An 18,915-nucleotide genomic window follows, 5' to 3' on the forward strand; every position below is an offset into this window, starting at 1 on the left:
ATATTTTAATTTTAAATAACTAGTACACTTTCCACAATCATTCATGTATGGATAGACAGTACAATGCCCTTTGTTATTCCTGCATATTTTAATTCACAATTAAAAAGCCAGTTTTAACACTTTCTCAGATATGGTATGACGTGGTCTGGAATGAGCAAATTCTTAGAGAAGTGGCTAGAATGTTACCTTATCTTTGAAATAGTCTGAAGCTGAAAAAATGAAAAGTGAAAATCTACAGACCCTGCACTTTTAGTCAAAACAGAGTGACGCTGGAGGTGCTCAGTCAAGACCAGCTGCCTTCCTCCAACATCTCTGTGCAACTGGGAAAGGACATATTTGAATAATCTTCAACTATACAAAAAAGAATTAGGCAGACTCAGTGGGTCAGGTAACATTCATGAAGAAAACTGGACAATCAACTTTAAGATGGGTCCCTTTTTTGAGCAATTCAACAATTCATAAATTTGCTTCTCCCTGTTGCTCCAACCTCATCAGCATTGAACTCTCTTTTCCTCCCACTTTAGAAATTTATGTACAAACCCACTGTCCTACGGTTTGTGATTTATCTTGATCCACATAAGCCAGCTGTTCTGGAACTTAATTCCCAATCCTCTTTGCTCTTCTTCCTTGCCCTCTCTCTCAGAAATCTCTTTTGATTTCATTTCTGTGATTCATTTAAGATAATTTTTCAATCATAAAGATGCAACACAGAGGAAAGTGGTGGTTCTTGATATATTTTAATGAGAGTAAAAGTAAGGGTAGATTTGGAGCAATGTAGGTGAGAAGGATGAGTTCAGGCTATTTCACGTGTACTTATAGTTGTAGAATCGAGATTATTTTCAAAACACAAGATTGTCAAATAGCATAAACAATGAACAATAAACCTTGAAAGATGGGATATAATTTTCTTCAGGTTTGTAGAGTTTACATGTTTATCATTAATAGTTGATCACAGACATAAAGCTCGCACTTTATTTTGTTTTCATAAATTTAAGAAAAAATTGAATAAACTTGTTGCTAAGATTTTTTGTAAAAAAAAATTGTTTCCTAACACAAAATGGAAAATGAAAAAAATTTTTTTAAAAAGCTAGAGTGGATAATATAGTGGGTAGTTGGTAGCTTACAGACAGCTCCAGTGACCAGGGTTTGAATCCAGCACTGTCTGTAAGGAGTTTGTACATTCTCCCCAGGTCTGTATGGGTTTGGTCAGGGTGCTCCAATTTTCTCCCGCCATTCCAAAAGAACCAGGGGCTTAAGTGAAGGGTGGCACGGGCTCGTGGGCTGAAAGGGCTTGTTGCCATGGTCTATGTCTAAATTTGAAAATTTAAATGTAAACCTGGGAGCTAGGTGCAGAAAGAAGGGTGAAAATTATTATATATGACAAATGACCTGAAAATAATTTAAAATTTGATATTGTGTCCTGGTTGAGATACTTCACATTGAAGACAAAGTCCATGACTCAGTAAAAATCATTCCAGAATAAGGAAGACAATAGAAAAGTACATTTGGTTCACAGATGAAAGAAAACTCTGAAATATTTAAGCATTAAGACCATTTTTTTGTTTAGAGTTATATTCCAAATGTGAAGATAATATCTATATTGTTGCTGATGGTAAAAAAAATAGGCTTCTCAATGTTATTGTAATGAGATGAGAGAATTATTTTATAAAAATAAATACAGATCCAGCAATTCCATCGTTATATGTTTTAAAAGAAATGTTTGCCTTTACCGCCCACATTGCTCTTGGTATTTATTATTTGCTATAGAGTCCATGATATTTAGCAAATATGGCTCTGAAAGGCCATTTAAAGTGGAATTACTGAGCTGAATTCCTTATGGAATCTGCAGATTTAACTATAGTTTATATTTTGTCATTACAAATTGAAATACTATTTGAATCTTTTAATAGCATTTGTACCAATATTCATACTTTGAGAGAAAAGTGAATACGCAGTGCAATAAAGGTCTTAATCAAAAACGTGCAAGTTAATTAAACAATTATACCTTGATGTTCCGGTTCTGGCAGCTCTTCTTGATGTTTAATTTTGAATTCTTCTTCTGTCTCTTCAGGAGTATTTGTCATAGAAGCAGTCTCCATTGCTAATAGATTACTGCAAAAATGGCAAATCAGATCATTGCAGAATAATAACTCTTTTTGAAGGGCAGTTGGGAGAAATATTATGAGAGAAGAACAGGGTGCCAGAAAAGAATCTGTTAGTCTCAGTTATGGAAAATCTATACTCTGGTATTGCTCAGCCATAAGATTATATAGCACACTGCTAGCCACAAAGACCAGCTTGGTAGTATCAAAATATTGGGATTCAATTGGTCAAAGAAGAGCATTTCTATGTGTTATGAAAGGCCTTCCAATTGCTTCTCAGTTGACATGAGGAATTAAATTGAACAATTACTGGGCAATTGGAGAAAGTGCTAACCATGGTTAGCCGAGTGGTTAGCGCAATGCTGTTACAACGCCAGCGACTGAGGTTGGAATCCAGTACTGTTTTCAAGGAGTTTGTATATTATCTCAGTGTCCAGATGCTCCAGTTTCTTCCCACCCTTCAAAATATATGGGCATACAGTATGGTAACAGGCCCTTCCACCCAACAATTGACCTACAACCTCCAGTACGTTTTGAATGGTGGAAAGAAACCGGAGCACCCAAAAGAAACCCATGTAGTCACAGGGAGAATGTACAAACTCCTGCCAGATTCAAACCCAGATCACTGCTGCTATAACAGTGTTGTGTGAACAGTGCCACACTATCTGTGTACCCTGTGTGGAACAGACATTATTTCATTGTGTCAATGAGACGGAGTGAGAGAGTATTTCCTGATTTTTAAGGCAGCAATGGTCATATGTGGTGCTGAAGGGGTGGAGAGAAATGTCTGCTTTTCAATGTGAGATCTACCATCTGCTCCAACCACTATTGTAACCTAATTGGCTGGCAAAGTTTCTGTAGCTGTTAACTTTTATGAATCAGGGTTGCTGCATTTGGGGGATTTGCAAACTACAAAGAACAAAGAGGATTGAATGTTGTCATCAGATACTGGTGGATTGACAAAAAATAATTTTATGAGATTTGAAGTTTTCTCAAAGCACAGGGCTTTGTGTGCACTTCCTCCAAGTTCAGTATTTCACAACTTAAAGTGACTTCACTTCCTCGGTCTCCAATTGATCACTGTTCATTCCCAATTTCTCTTTTCAGGTTTTCAGCAGCATTTGTTCACTGGTTACCTACTTGTCAATTGTCAGCCTCTGTTTCTCCAGGGTCACTCCACTCCAGACCTCAGTACAACCATGGGTTCTCCAGGGTCACTCCACTCCAGACCTCAGTACAACCTTGGTTCTCCAGGGTCGCTCCACTCCAAACCTCAGTACAATCTTGGTTCTCCGGGGTCACTCCACTCTAGACCTCATTACAATCTTGGTTCTCCAGGGTCACTCCACTCCAGACCTCATTACAATCTTGGTTCTCCAAGGTCATTCCACTCCAGACCTCAGTACAACCTTGGTTCTCAAGGGTCACTCCACACCAGACCTCAGTAGAACCTTGGTTCTCCAGGGTCACTCCACTCTAGACCTCAGTACAACCTTGGTTCTCCAGGGTCACTCCACTCCAGACCTCAGTACAACCTTGGTTCTCCAGGGTCACTCCACTCCAGACCTCATTACAACCTTGGTTCTCCAGGGTCATTCCACTCCAGACCTCATTACAACCTTGCCTCTCCAGGGTCACTCCACTCCAGACCTCAGTACAACCTTGGTTCTCCAGGGTCACTCCACTCCAGACCTCAGTACAACCATGGGTTCTCCAGGGTCACTCCACTCCAGACCTCAGTACAACCTTGGTTCTCCAGGGTCACTCCACTCCAGACCTCAGTACAACCTTGGTTCTCCAGGGTCACTCCACTCCAGACCTCAGTACAACCTTGGTTCTCCAGGGTCACTCCACTCCAGACCTCATTACAACCTTGGTTCTCCAGGGTCACTCCACTCCAGACCTCAGTACAACCATGGGTTCTCCAGGGTCACTCCACTCCAGACCTCAGTACAACCTTGGTTCTCCAGGGTCACTCCACTCCAGACCTCAGTACAACCTTGGTTCTCCAGGGTCACTCCACTCCAGACCTCAGTACAACCTTGGTTCAATCATGGAGAAAATGTCTGAATTACAGATGTGAGAGTGAGTGGATTTTGATTGTTGTTCCAAGATGCCATTGTGTGTGTGCAAGTGTCTGCACAACCTTTATCATCCAGCAAGATTTCCAATGAAATTGGAAAGTCTCCATAAACTGCGGCGGCCACAATGCAATTTCCCATCTTGATTTCCATTTGGAAAATTACAAAAAGTAAACAAAGAGCAGTTTCAGAGTTAGCTCCAAGTAGTCGTAATGCAAATTGGAGCATCAGAAAGTTGTCCTGATAATGTTGAATCAACGATCTCAGAGTGATCACATAACATAATCCACACATCCATTTGCAGAGGCTTTCATTTAAAAAATTTAATGCACAAGGGCTGCGAATAGAAAAAAATGATTTGAAAAGAAATAGAAGATATTTTTTGTACCCAAAACAGCAGCCTGACTATGAAGGTGGAAGACATGAAATGAATGGATAGTCTGAATCCACCTTCATGTAAGAGGTGGATCATACAGACAGCCAGGTCAAGAAGGAACAAAGTGAGAGCAAAAAAAAAGCATAGGGAAGGGGGAAGAAAAGATGAAGAGTAAAGCACTACATTAACAAATCTGACACCTTTGAAAATGGAGAAGCCCAGACAAAATGTATCCCAAAATCTTTAAAGAAGCAAGAGAAGTATTGTTAGTTCTATTAAATGTACTTTGGCTGCAAACTTAATGCCAGAGAACTGGCTGTTTCCTGAGAAGGCAAAATGATGCAATTTAAGACTTGCTGTAGGCAAGTCAGTTTGATGGTGGCCAATTACAAGATGTAATTGTTGGGTGGCTTGGAAAGCACATGAAGAGACAGAAAACATTTACTACATTCTTGGAACAGAGGTAAATATTCTTACAGGTTGAATATTTAAGAGGTAATGAAAGGCCATGATTATGAAATCACCCTGGAATGAAGCAGCCCATTCTTCTGCCCAAATGAGCCTGGATACTTTACCATGTCAATAAATCTTTGTGAAGTTTGCAGCTCAATCACTGTCCAAATTAATGAATTGTGACAATGTTTTGGAGCCAGCATCCTCAGAAGTGATCATATCTTACTTAGCTGGAATGCATATGGAAGATCCCAAATATATAGTAATTCTTCCCAATTTTTAATCCAACTGCTCTACCTTTGTGATATTGCCTGTTAACATTAAAATATTCAGTTGGTCATCCACAATATTTCCCCAGCAATCCATGCTGACTGGCCTTCACTTACCTTTGCTTCACGAAGTGTTTATTTAGACTGCAGAACACCCAGTAAGCTTGTAACGAGTGAAGGCAAAATAGAAATGTGGGAACCACTACTAAAATTCAGTCTATTGAGTGAATAACCCCTCTATTATATGATGCTTGTTATTGGTATCTGTGATTCTCAACTCTGCAGAATCACCTCTCGAACTGACCAGCAGGAGTGAAAGTAAGTGTCTTAATGCCTAATATTGACTTATTAAATTTTGTCCAGAGCAAGAAGCGCACTGTGATTCAGAATGTAAAACTGCCATAGCCAATCCACAATACGCTGTGCAGGATCAATGTTGGCAGGGTGGGCTAAACCGAGTGGGGGTGGGGTGGGGTCATCAAGAAGAGGAATTGGGTACATAAGAGATCAGTACTCAAAAAAAGGGAAAATGTAAATCCTGTTTACACTCCTATAGAAGTAAGGGCATTTGGCCAATCTATATTCCTCTTCATCATCCCTCTCTCCTTTTTCTTGTTCTCTCATAGTTGCTTTAAAATGATGCCAGGTGCGATCAATGACCACTTGCAGACACGAAGCAAGAGTCAAAGGCTTTATTGATCAGAAGACCCAGACATGCCCTCTACATGCTGCTGGCTCACGTCCAAGGCAGGTATGAGGGAGAAGACTAGGGATCTTGGCCTTTATTAGGAGATCTTATGGGGAGGGGCTTCAGGTACGGAAAGCGGGCCAGCCTGCCCAGCCCAGTGAGGACATACCCGGACATGCCCGCAGTACCGTGTTCCACCATATGTCTATAACATTGTTTGATGAAACCTGAAACATTAACTGCTTTTCCCTTCATATATACTTCCTGATCTGCTGAGTGTTTTCAGTTTTTGTTTTTTCTTCCGATTTCAAGCAACTGCAGTACTGTTTAATTGGAATACCTGAATCAGCAGGGGTCATTTACTGCATCCAGTTCTCCTCTACATCAGAGAGACTGGACACAGACTGGGATATCACTTCATTGAGCACCTTTGTTCTGCCTGCTGTAATAGTAGGGATATTCCAGTGACCACTCATTTCAATTCCCTGCCCCATTCCCATGCTGACATCTCTGTCCCTGGTTTCATGCATGGCCAAACTTTAAATTTGGCTGCAATGACTGCCAAAGAAACTGGTAATAAATGAGAAGTGACCAAATAAAAATATTAAATCATATAAAAATAAAGAAGTATTACACTAAAATGAGGGGAGAGGTCCAAGTCATCTGATCAGTGTAACACTTTTGGCTGCTTCATTTAAAAATTATATAATGAGTTCATTTACAACTCCCACTTCCGAAGAAAGACTATTTCTTCTCCAACGTTCTGCATCGCATAAATTGAATGACTTTCCACTTCACACCATTGAGCTCTGGTGCCTTAAGTGCCATGAGAAGTGAAGCCAGGTTTGCTGAATTTGATGTTAATGCCATCTGATTGCGGGCAGCAACCTCCTTTGAAGAAGACCGCAGAGCCCACCTCACTGACAAAAGGCAAAGGAGGAAAAACCCAACACCCAACCCCAACCAACCATTTTTCCCCTGCAGCCGCTGCAACCGTGTCTGCCTGTCCCGCATCGGACTTGTCAGCCACAAACGAGCCTGCAGCTGACGTGGACTTTTACCCCCTCCATAAATCTTCGTCCGCGAAGCCAAGCCAAAGAAAGGATAGCACATTTTTATGAAGATGTGTTGTTTCCCTCAAGTTCTTTGTTTCCAATGAAGATCAATAATGCATCATTCAAATCAATTCCAAATATTTCAGCAAAGGAAGAAAATATAAACTAAAACAATCCAATTATAAACAACACATTTGTTTATTTATGCTGAACAATTCAGCACAAATGATGAATGTGACAATATGCAAAAACGTGTACCTTTTCTAAAGCAGACTGCGAACTCTGAAGTGTCTTCACTCTTGAAAAGCGTCCACAGCATTTGGAGTTGGACTGCGATAAGTAAAGCTATCTTTGGAGAATACTCCTCCCCTCCATCAAAAGCCAAGCGGTATTATTATTGTCAATTACACAGCAACATTATCCAGTAACAACTGAATTTATTATATTACAGCAAGAGAATTCAAACACTTAAGTCTTTCTGCTGTTTATGAACAGGTTTGATGTTACACTGATCTCATCCAAGTGAGATTTGGGCAAGTGATCTATCACATCTAAAATGCTGAGGTCTTGCAATGATTCCAGAGATGATATCAAGAGAAGGGTACATTTTGTGTGAGGATTACATACCGTGGACTGCCATTCCGAATGAAGGGGAGCCAAAATTTGTTAAGAGTCTAGTTTGACAACCTGGATCATTTAATATATCGATGGTATTTACTTAAATTCACACAAGGGATTTGTACATTTGACATGATCTGGACTTTGAGAGAATAACCCTGAAATAAAGCAAAGATTTTTCTTCTTGTGTTTAATTTTTTTTAAATTTAATTTAAACATACATCATGGTAAGAGGCCATTTTAGCCTTCAGGTCCATTCTGTCCAATTTACACCCCATTAACTTACACCCCTGGTATTTTTGAATGGTAGGAAGAAACCGGAGCCTCTGGAGAAAGCCCACACAGACACAGGGAGAATGTACAAACTCCTTCTAGACAGTGCGGGACTCAAACCCTGGTCCGGTCCCAAATGCTGGCACTGTAAAGGTGTTGTGCTAATTGCTACACCAACAGTGTTCTCCAAACAATCTGCTATAATTTTGATGTAAGAGAACCAGAAATCACAGACCACTGACAGGCCATTTACCTTCTTTCTTTGGAACATGCAGAGAGAAATTAGGAGAACTCTTGCAGAAATTCTACCTTGTATCTCCAGCTTACTTTTTCATGGATGAACTGATTTACACAAAGATCCTGGACTATATGAGGTGAGTTCTGAGGAAAATAAGATCAGAATTTCAACAGGAAGATTTATGTAATTATTTAACACCTAATATCTGACATGGGATGGGGGTGAGGGGGAGGGAATTGTTGAAATGAATTCAAAACAAATTTCTGCTGAAAGCAGGATCTGGGCTGTGCTCCTCAATGATGTGCAAGCAGTTTGATACAGGCAGTTAAGAGAGAATTTTCCAATAAACCTTTATGGCTATTCAGTTGTTGACTGTAAAACAATTAATTGAGTGGCAGCTTCTCTCTTCTTGAATTAAATTTAAATTGAAACATTTATGTGAGGTCAATGTTTCAATATTAAGAAACTCAATGGACATGAGGATAGTACAGAACCATGGTGCAGAAGGTAAGCAGCACCCATGATTGAATTGAATAATGAAAGAGGTAAAGGGGTGAAGGCAGTGGAGCTGAGGGCTCACAGCGAGACCTTCTTCACTCCTGACCTCGAGGGCTGAGTGTGTGGAGGTTGCACATTCTCCTTGTGTCGACATGGTTTGCTCTGGATGCTCATTTCCTGCTGCATTCCAAAGAAATTGGCCTCTGTAAATTACCTGTGATAAGTAGGTGAGTGGTAAAGTCAGAAGACTTTTGATAAGAAAGTGGAGAGAATGAAAAAAATGGATTCCTATCCAATTGATGGTCAGCTCAATGGGCCAAAGGGTCTTTTTCTGTACTGTGTGTATGTATGGCCGGTGAGGCAGAACAGGCTGTGTTATTGACTTCTGTACTATTCACAGATATAAAGTTTACCTTTTTGCAGACTGAAGTTCCAAAACAACTGCTAGGAACTCCAAGAGATATGTTTAATCACTAACATTGACCTCCCAAATCTTGCTACAGAGATATGCTAACTAGATTATTAATTTAAAAAGTCCAAAATGCAGCAGAACCAGAACTATTTGTTTGTCCATTTTAATTATTGGAAAATGTGCAGTTTTTTAAAAGTTGACATTTCAATGAATGGAAAATGTGCAGTTTTTTAAAAGTTGACATTTCAATGAATGGAAAATATGAAAAATACATTTCAAAGAGCAACAATATGAGAATAATGAATTTTTAGGATGATCCACTATGTAGAGAGTAGAAATAACACATTTGAAATGTTGTTGGAAAATGTTGAAATAGTACCAAGAAATTGCTGAGGGTCAAAGGCGTTTTGTCAGCCCTGCCCTCTATTATTTGAGGTGGAATATCGTGACAGGTAAATGAGATTAGTCAAGAATCTTTGCAGTAGAACAACATGATAGTAATAATAGTGAAAAAAATTACCATACATAGGATAAGATCTGGACTTCCTTGTCAATGAGTTGAGTCAATGATCAGATCAGCCATGATTTTAGTGAGTGGCGGAGCAGGCTCGATGGGCCGGATGGCTTCCTCCTGCTCCTATTTCTTATGTTCTTATGTCATTTGAAGTATTAACTTTCACTTTGCAATTGCTAATGTCAAATTGGATGGTCATGCCTGTTTTAAGATATTGCAGTTGTTTACTCTCTTTAAGAGCCATTAGGCACAATTTGCATATTTCTTTTTTTATATAATATTTTATTTAAAAATTTCTCTATACATGTAGTAGTCAAAGATTGATATAACAATACAAATTGGAATAAAAAACTAGAAACTACATAAATGATAGTATATCTCACCCCACCCTCAAAATAATTCATATAAAATGATACAAAATAGTTATATAAAATAAAGAAAAAATAAACTTTCAAGATTGCCCATAGGGAAGTCATCTATACCACAGGTTTAAACAGAGTTCTTTAATACAAGTCAGAGGAAATGTTTGCAGGTCTAGAGGTACAGGAAGCCCAACATTACAAATGTAAACCTAATATTTGAGTATACTGTAAAAACATAGCATATTTATTTCTCAAACTATGTGTACATTTTTCTAAAGGATAATGACTTTGAATTTCTGCATTCCATCTTGCCATACCCAAATTGTTTATCTGATTTCCAAGTAATTGCAACACCTTTCCTTGCCACCACTAATACAACTTTAACAAATTCCAATTTATTTCTCAATTGTTCAAATTACATTAATTGACCCCTTTCATAACATTCTTCAACATTTATAATCCCCTTACGAAACCAAATATCTTAAAATTGATCACATTTTGAGTCAAAGGCATTTTAGGCGCGATACATCCTCTTGCACAAATTTCATCATTTATTTTATTCCAGATATTAATCAGGTGCTTCAACAATGGTGTTTTTTTTCCACAAACTATCCATTTTGAATTTGCATATTTTTCGACACTGCACATGTTGGATTCATATATCTACCCATGGAAAAGATTAATGCCGCTCATGTCCCCCATGCACATACCATATATTTCGGCATATAAGTCATATCATAAAACCCTCAAAAAATGGGGGTCGACGTACATCAGATAGTCTTTTGAGACCTTAAATTCAGGTCAAAAACTGTTTAACACCAATTCAATGTATGTCGACCCTGGAATCACCAATTTGGCATTTTAGTCAACCTGGAAGCACCTCTCCACTGCCAGCGTTGCTGTTCCCCGACACCTCCCCACCACCGAGCACCACCAAAACCTACCCAGACATTCTACAATTATAGAGCCTGAGTTCATCACTCCTATCCAGTAAGCTGAGATTCCTGCTCCTGCTGGGAGAATGAGGCCGGCACTTCTGCCACATAGGTACGAGGTCGCCGTTCCTGCTGAGACAACAAGGTTGCCGCTTCTGCCACATAGGTACGAGGTCGCTGTTCCTGCCGTTAAAATTAGGTCACCATTTCTGCCACATAGGCCAAGATTCCCTCTTCCGCCCAGTAGGCTGAGATTTTTTTACTCTTTTTACTTCCAGCGGGAGCACCAGGTTGGGTGCCCTCATGATGTGTGTGTTGCTCGAGGTGCAGCTGGCACCTATGAACATTGTGGAGTGGAGAGCCAGGAGAGTGGGCTGGCTAGGAAGTCCAAAAAGCCAGGGGAAGTCGGTGTTTTCTCCAGCATCGGAGCGAGCGGTGTGACCAACCTTGATTCCAGCAGCAGGCTGCATAGCGCAGCGGTTACCGATGAAGCAGGCTGCATTGGGTTGGGCATAGGAATGAGCCCTGACAGTAGGTCCAGCGATGGATTGGAGGAAGTGGCGAGTACCGGCCGTGGAAGCAACGGGTCTGGGAGTGGTGAGAAGGATGCAGGCAATGAGAGAGGAAGACTCCATGGGGCCTTGAGGCTCAAGAGAACCCTGTGAAAATAGAGCATGCAGGGGAGCAAACCCCTCCCTGTGAGATGTAATGGAGGTGCTGGGCTCAATGGAAGACAGGCTCTTCCAAGCTATGGAGAAAATGGCTTAGGACATGGGAGGGAAATTGGACAAAATGCAAGGTAACCCCTCAAGGCTGGTGGGCAGGATGACAGAAGTAGAGGAAAGGGTGGGGATAAGTGAAGATACCATACAGAGTATGGAGAATAAATTAGATATATTGATGAAAGAGAGGGACTGTATATGGGGGAAATTAGATGCCCTTGAAAATCATAGCAGGAGAAATAATATAAAAATAGTGGGCCTAAAAAGGGATTGAAGAGCAAAATAGTGATTTTTTTCCAGAGCTGGGTCCCTGAGATGCTGGGAAAAGAGTTATGTTAGAAGTAGAATGGGCTCATAGATCCCTCCTTCCAAGACCAAGACCCGGGCAGAAAGCACGGTCTGTTCTGGTGAAACTATTATGTTACCAGGACAGAGAAAAATTACTGGGAGCCGCACCAGCTGGTGCAACAAAAAAAAATGGAATCCCCCATGGAAATAGAAGGGAACAAAATTTTATTAGTGCGGCACTTTTGAAGGCCAGGAACGTGTTTGAGCCAATCAAGTGGCTGTTTAAGCTGAGGCACCCAGCCACCCTGAAGGTGGTACTGCCCCGGTGGGGGGGGGGGGGGGCGGGGCAGGGGGGAGAACATTTTTTACAGATCCAGAGAGGGTATGGCAGTTTGCCAAAGATTTACCCATGTTAGGGAGGAACAAAAAGTGTTAAAGCCTGGTCGTGGACTAACCCATAATAATGTATATTATATCGTGAATTATCCCATAGGGATGTATGGACTTACTGCAGACTATAGCATATTCTGATGTTTAAATCAAAGAGTGAAATGAGGTTATAATTATGTTTTTTGGGGTGTGCAAGAGATGAAAGGAGAAGAAGATGGATGCAGACTGCACAATCTATTGTCGGGGGTGGGGGGGTGGTGACAACTGAAAGGGGTTGATCACCAAGCGGGGGGAGGGTGGATTCTATGAGCGGCAAAGATCGCTTTGGGTGGAGATTATGGGAATGTATGGTTGTGAATGGTGTTTGTCTCTCTTTCGTTTTTCTTCTGGTTAGTTATTTTCTTTTTTGCCTTTGTTCTTGATGTTACCCTTGTTTGTTGTTAGTGATATATGTTATTTTAAACAATGCACGCGTCTCTTCCTTTTACATTAGTATGGTTAGTTATTTTAGGTTTTGCTTTTTTCCCCTGGAGTCTGGTGTGGTGTAAGTGGTCGGGAACAAACGACTGATTGTGAAGGACTGGATGAAGAGAGGCCTTCAAACCATTGAGGCACAAAGAAAATACTGGCATGACAACCCCTGGGACAATGGCTAAAAGTATAAGGTTTGCAAGTTTTAATGTTAATGTTAAATGGGTTGACTAAGAGATTAAGAGTCTTGGCACACATTAAGAAGATGGGAGTGGACCTGGTGTTCTTCCAAGAAACTCACTTAACAGAATCAAAGCACCAAAAGTTGAGGTCCGGGTGGATGGGCCAGATGGTGGCCTCTTCATTTGTCTCAAAAGCAAGGGGTGGGGGTGGCAATTTTGATTGGGAAAAGTGTTCCAGTGAGGGTGCAGAGTGTGTCAGTAGATAAAACCAGTAGGTTTATAATGTGCACTGTCAAATATACTCAGAATCCTGGACCCACTTGAATCTGTATGCCCCCAATATAGTTGATGAAAAATTTATGAAGGATATTTTCTTGAGATTGGCAGAAGCGAAGGAGAATTTTGTAATTGGGGGAATTTTTTTTATTTTTGTCTGGACACTTTTTTGGATAAGTCAATAAAAAGAATAGTGAAAACAAGGTGGCACGTGCCATGATTGATGGTATGAAGGAATTGAATTTGATTGACGTGTGGAGGTGGAAGCATCTGAAGGAGAAGGACTGTTCCTTTTATTCAAGGCAACCTAACTCTACTCTAGAATAGATTTGTTCCTGCTTCAGCCCATATAGAGGTTAAGATCATGGAAGCTGACTACACGGCAAGGCTACTCTCAGATCATTCGCCTTTAGTAGTTAAGATTGAAATGCCAGATAAGCAGGAGATGGTATACAGGTGGTGTCTTAATGCACTGCTGTTAAAGAAACCAGAGTTTTGTAGTTTTATAAGAATGCAAATAGATTTGTTTTGTGAGGCCAACTGTACCTCCACTCCAGATAAATTCCTTTTATGGGTCACCCTCAAGCTTATTTAAGAAGTCAAATAATAAGATATACCAAAGCAATAAAGAAGGAATATGAGAGGGAGGTTGGCAAATTGAAACAAGAAATCATTCATGTAGAAAGGGACTTTCAAAAACTGGGCTCAGTAAACCAATATAGGGTTTTGACAAATAAAAAGTTGAAGCAGACACACTTCAAACATATGGTATTGAAAAGGCCATATTGCGGTCTCTGCAAAAATATTAAAAATTGGGAAAAAGAGCCCATAAGGACCTGGCATGGCAGTTGAAACCAGAACAAGCATCAAGAACAGGGGATAGCAGGTTCTCTTATAAACCAAGGGAAATTAATGACACCTTCCAAAAATTCTATGAAGATTTATATCAATCAGAATTGGAAGGGAGGCTTAATAAAATTGGGGAGTTTGTGTCTAAAAGAGAGTTGCTAAACTTGGATCCAAATTTGGCCTGGACTGTCCCTTCACGGAAGAAGAAATAGTTAATGCATTGAACTCATTACAAATCAGTGTCTCTGGGGGAGAATGGATATCCACCTGACTTCTACAAAGAATTCAAAGATCTGTTGATACCTCTTTATATGGAGGTGATAAACCAGGCAATGGACACTCATAGACTCCCGGAATATTTTTTGACAGCAATCATTACAACAATTTTGAAAAAAGTTAAGAACCTGTTAAAGCTGTCCTCTTACAGACTTATTTCGCTATTAAATATGGACTATAAGATAATAGCCAAAGCCCTGGCAAATAGATTGATGAAGCATTTTCCAGAACTAATTAACAAAGATCAAGTGGGCTTTGTACCAAAAAGACAGGCGGCAGATAATGTGGGCAGACTATGGCTCTCGGTGCAGAAAAGGCATTAGATAGATTAGAGTGGGACTTTTTATTTAAAGTTCTGGAGAAAATAGGGCTAGGGCCAACTTTTATTAATTGGATAAGAGCATCATATCATGCACCCAAGGCGAAAGTTGTGACCAATTGTCAGATTTCTTCAGATTTCCCAGTCACAAGTTCAAGAAGGCAGGGATGCCCATTATCTCCAGCTCTGTTCATACTGGCAATGGAGCCATTGGCTGAGGCCATTCATCAGGATCCAGACATTAATGGGTTTCAAGTGGGCTAGGAAGAACACAAAATCAGTTTATTTGCTGATGTCATATTGATATACAGGTATACAATCCTTTATCTGGACATCTAAAATCCTGAAAACTCCAAAAACCAGCATTTCTTTCCTGGTGCTGGTACAGCGGAGAGGGAGAGAGAGACAGCAGTGCGACTCGGGTGGACAAGGGAGGAGAGAGATGGCAGCTCGACTTGGGTGGATGGGGGGCGGAGAGAGAGAGAGACGGCAGTGTGACTTGGGTGGGTGGCGGGTGGGGGAGATATGGCAGCACGACTCGGATGGGCGAGGGAGGTTGGCAAATTGGAACAAGAAATCATTCATGTAGAAAGGGACTTTCAAAAACTGGGCTCAGTAAACCAATATAGGTGGGCTTAAATCTGTGGCAGCTGGCTTTTGTTCTGAAATCCAGAAAAATCCAAAATTCGGAACACACTTTCCAGCAAGGGTTCCAGATAAAGCATTATGTACCTGTATTTGACAGACCCAGTAAGTTAATTGCTCAAGCTGCACACTATTCTGGAGGACTATGAGAAGGTCTCCAAGTACAAGATTAATTGGGATAAGAGTGAGATTATACCACTTACAGGAGGGGATTATAGTCAATGTAAAAAAAAAGCAGTTATCTAAAGTGGCTGCAAAATGGGATTAAGTACCTTGGAGTCAAAATAGATAACGGCCTAAATAACGTACAAATTAAATTATACCCCCTTGCTGAGAAAGATTGAGGAGGACCTAAGCAAGATGGACGTCCCTGCCCATAATGCTGGTGGGCAGGGTCAACTGCGTGAAAATGAATGTGCTGCTGAGACTCCAGTATCTTTTTCAGGCCTTGGCTGTGGTGTTACCCAAGGGTTTCTTCCAAGCCTTACTCTCATGGTTAAGAACATTCCTATGGAATGGGAAGGTAGCCAGGGTCTTTATGGAAAAACTGACCTGGGATTACAGTCTGGGCAGATTACAGATGATGGACTTTAAAAATATTATTGGGCGGCCCAGTCAGGGTACATCTCCTCACTCTTTGCGGGGGATAGGTGCTCTCTTGGGTACAAATTGGTCTGTACTTGGTGGGTGAGAGGGTAGCAGAGGACCTTATTTAAAAATGGAATGCCAAATTACTGTCTGGAAAAAACAGACAGCCCCATATTACAGCAAATTATTCATATTTGCAACGATATTAATTGATATTTAGGAACGAAATTGGGGCTGTCCCCAAAACCGCTGTTGACTCCAAGCCTGCTTATACCTTTGACGGTGGGTAACAAGATCGTAGACACCTGGTGTGGGAATGGTACCAAGTGCATAGAGGACTGTTACAAGCAGGGACAACTGATGTCATTTGAGCAGCTTAGACACAATTATGATTTATCAAATGAGACATTCCTCTGCTACCTTCAGATAAGACCTTTTTGCAGGACAAATTGGGTCCAACTATGGCCCTGCCAAAGTGCAATGACATACCTTGATTCAAAAGGGGATCACCCAGAAATTCATTTTGGCAATGTATTTCCTACTCCAAGCGGAAGAACCTAAACGAGGTCTTCGTAAATCAAGACAGAGGTGGGAGTCGGACTTAGGAATAATGATTGATGAGCGATGCTGGTCCGACCTGTGCTGGACTAGCCTTACGGCTGTAATCAATGCGAGGTATAGGCTGGGGCAGTATAATTTCCTGGACCAGCTATATCTGGCGCCACAAAGGATTAACAGGTCCAAACCAGAACTGTCGAATCAGTGTTTTAGATGTGGAATTGAGACAGGAACCTTTGTGCATGTGACCTGGACATTTACCAAGGTGAGGCCCTTCTGGGCGGAAATAGGCGAAGTCCTAGGGAAAATTATAGGTAAGGAAGCCCCACAGGATCCTGAATGGAAAATTCAATTCATAAATATCGCTTTGGCGGTGGCCAGGAAGTGCATAGCAGTTACCTGGAAGTCCGATTCTCACCTGCAATGGAGCGAAGAGATGCAGTCTTCTGTTCCCCTGGAAAAAATTACTTGTACTGGGGGGAAGGTACGGCACCTTTCAAAAAATTTGGCAACAGTACCTGAACCATATAGGAGCATGGCTGTGGAATACAAAAGATAATTTTGTCTCAGGGCCTGGCCCACCTCATCCTCTCCTCAATTTTTGGAGGGGGGGGCCAAAGGGTCCATCTCAGTCCAGCTGGGGAAAGTCAGGGAACAAAGGAAAATAGGCCTGATTCCTGACCGCTGCACTAAGCCAGACCTATAGCTCCCCCAATATAATTTACTCCCATGTTATGGATGTTTTAATGTCTAAATGTTTTTTTTTCTTTGGTTGTTTGGTTTATGTATTGAGTGTTTGATGTTTGGGGTACAAGGTGGGAGAAGGAGAAAGGGTTGGAATTGATCAAAAACTTGTATGGATTAGAAAAGGATAATTTGTAACCAGCATAGATCTGTAATTATTGTGATTGACGGAGTTTTAAATCATTGAGTCCATACCTGAAAAATTATAAATAAAATATTCAAAAATATGGATTGATTATTACAAAGGGAGTGAGCAGGGAGCGATGGTACATGAATTGTTTCTGATTATTAAGTAGGTTACTTGTGTCCCCTGACTCCAGGCAGTTGTAATCCCTGGCATCAACGGAATCAGTGAGGCAACGGATCCCGACATCTGGTAACTGCAACTCAATTTCAAGTTTATCATCTGATTGCACAAGTACATCCTGAAATGGCATTCTCTGGTTCTTGGTGCAAAAGATTCAGGCACACACCAGACATAACACACGTACAGGCAAACAATACCTGTGCAGGACAAATATATTTAAAGAAATATTTTCTAGTGAAAAATTAGAGTCTTGCATGGTTAATATGAATAGTTCCTTTGGTGGTTGATCATTCTCACTGCCCACCGGAAGAAGCAATTTCTCAGCCTGGTGATGCTGGCTCTGATACTCCTGTTTTGTTTCACGGCGAGGGTATTTGAAAAATACTGTGTGCAGGGTGATAAGTGTCCTCAACAATTTTGCACGCCTACTACAGACAACAATCCTGATGGATCACATCAATATGGGGGGGGGGGGGGAAAGATCCAAGTGAACCCCTCTGTCCCTCTTGTAATCCTGTGGATTGTCCTCCGATCCAATTTCTACATCAACTGTACCACACTGTGATGCAACTGGTCAGGAAGCTTTCAATAGAGCTCCTGTAAAAGGTTGACATGATGGTGGCCAGTCTGCCTCAGCCTTCTCAGGAAGTGTAATCGCTGGTAACTTGGGTGAAGTATAAACAAGAAACTTGACTATAAAAATTAAGAAATAATTTTGCAACTGTACAAAACTTTTGGTTAGACTAAAATTAGAATAGTATGTGCAATTCTGCCCGCCCCATTACAGAAAGAACGTGGAACTTGGCAAAGGGTGGAGGAGAGCTTTACCAGGCTGTGGCCTGGATTAGAGGGTGTGACTAAACTTGGGTTGTTTTCTCTGAAATTTTGGAGGTTAAGGGATTACTCGATGGAAGCTTACAAAATTCAGAGAGTTATTCATAGAGTAGATAGTCAGAATCTTTTTCCCAGGGTAAAATGTCAATATTATGAGACATTTTTTGTAAGGTGAAATGGAGAAAATTTTGAGATGTGTAAGGCAAGTCTTGTTTTTCAAAGAGTGTGCTGTGTGCTGTCAGGAGTAGTGGTGGTAGTAGACACTAGTGTTTGAGGCTTCCAGATGGATATATGGGAAATTAAGGGTATCATATGCATGCAGCAAAATCTTACTTTAACTCCAATCATATTTGGCACAGGCACAGTTTCTGTACTGTTCTACATTCTATAAACTGTTGCACCTGGTCCAATTTCCCAATGGGTTGGGATTCAATAGGAAATGTGTCCAAAACAAATGTTGACATATTTATTCATCAAAAAAGTACAAATTTCTCAGTTGTATTGTAACTAATAGGCTTTACCATGTGCACTGCCAACCCAATTCAAGAACTGATAGATTTGGTTTGAAGCAAATTTCATGAGCATGAAGTTG

The 18,915-nt window shown here is 40.8% G+C and overlaps 1 protein-coding gene and 1 long non-coding RNA gene across 4 annotated transcripts in view; one reads left to right on the forward strand and one right to left on the reverse strand.

Moving 5' to 3' along the window:
• The window catches only part of LOC138739159 (protein-lysine methyltransferase METTL21C-like), a 47,378-nt gene that overhangs the window by 19,593 nt on the left and 8,870 nt on the right, over nt 1–18,915 (reverse strand). For 2 of the 3 annotated variants that reach the window (XM_069890690.1, XM_069890689.1), the window contains exon 3: nt 2,006–2,112. In XM_069890690.1, coding sequence (XP_069746791.1) covers nt 2,006–2,112 — 107 coding nt within the window. Of the gene's footprint in view, nt 1–2,005; nt 2,113–7,282; nt 7,377–18,915 lie in introns of those variants that run through there. The other variant, XM_069890691.1, reaches the window with a different exon arrangement.
• Nucleotides 8,193–17,560, forward strand: LOC138739919 (uncharacterized). The gene is made up of 3 exons (XR_011342563.1): nt 8,193–8,289; nt 12,808–12,939; nt 17,503–17,560. It is a non-coding gene; the product is annotated as an uncharacterized lncRNA (long non-coding RNA).

The sequence above is a fragment of the Narcine bancroftii genome, chromosome 7 (assembly GCF_036971445.1).
Source record: "Narcine bancroftii isolate sNarBan1 chromosome 7, sNarBan1.hap1, whole genome shotgun sequence".
Lineage (NCBI taxonomy): Eukaryota > Metazoa > Chordata > Chondrichthyes > Torpediniformes > Narcinidae > Narcine > Narcine bancroftii.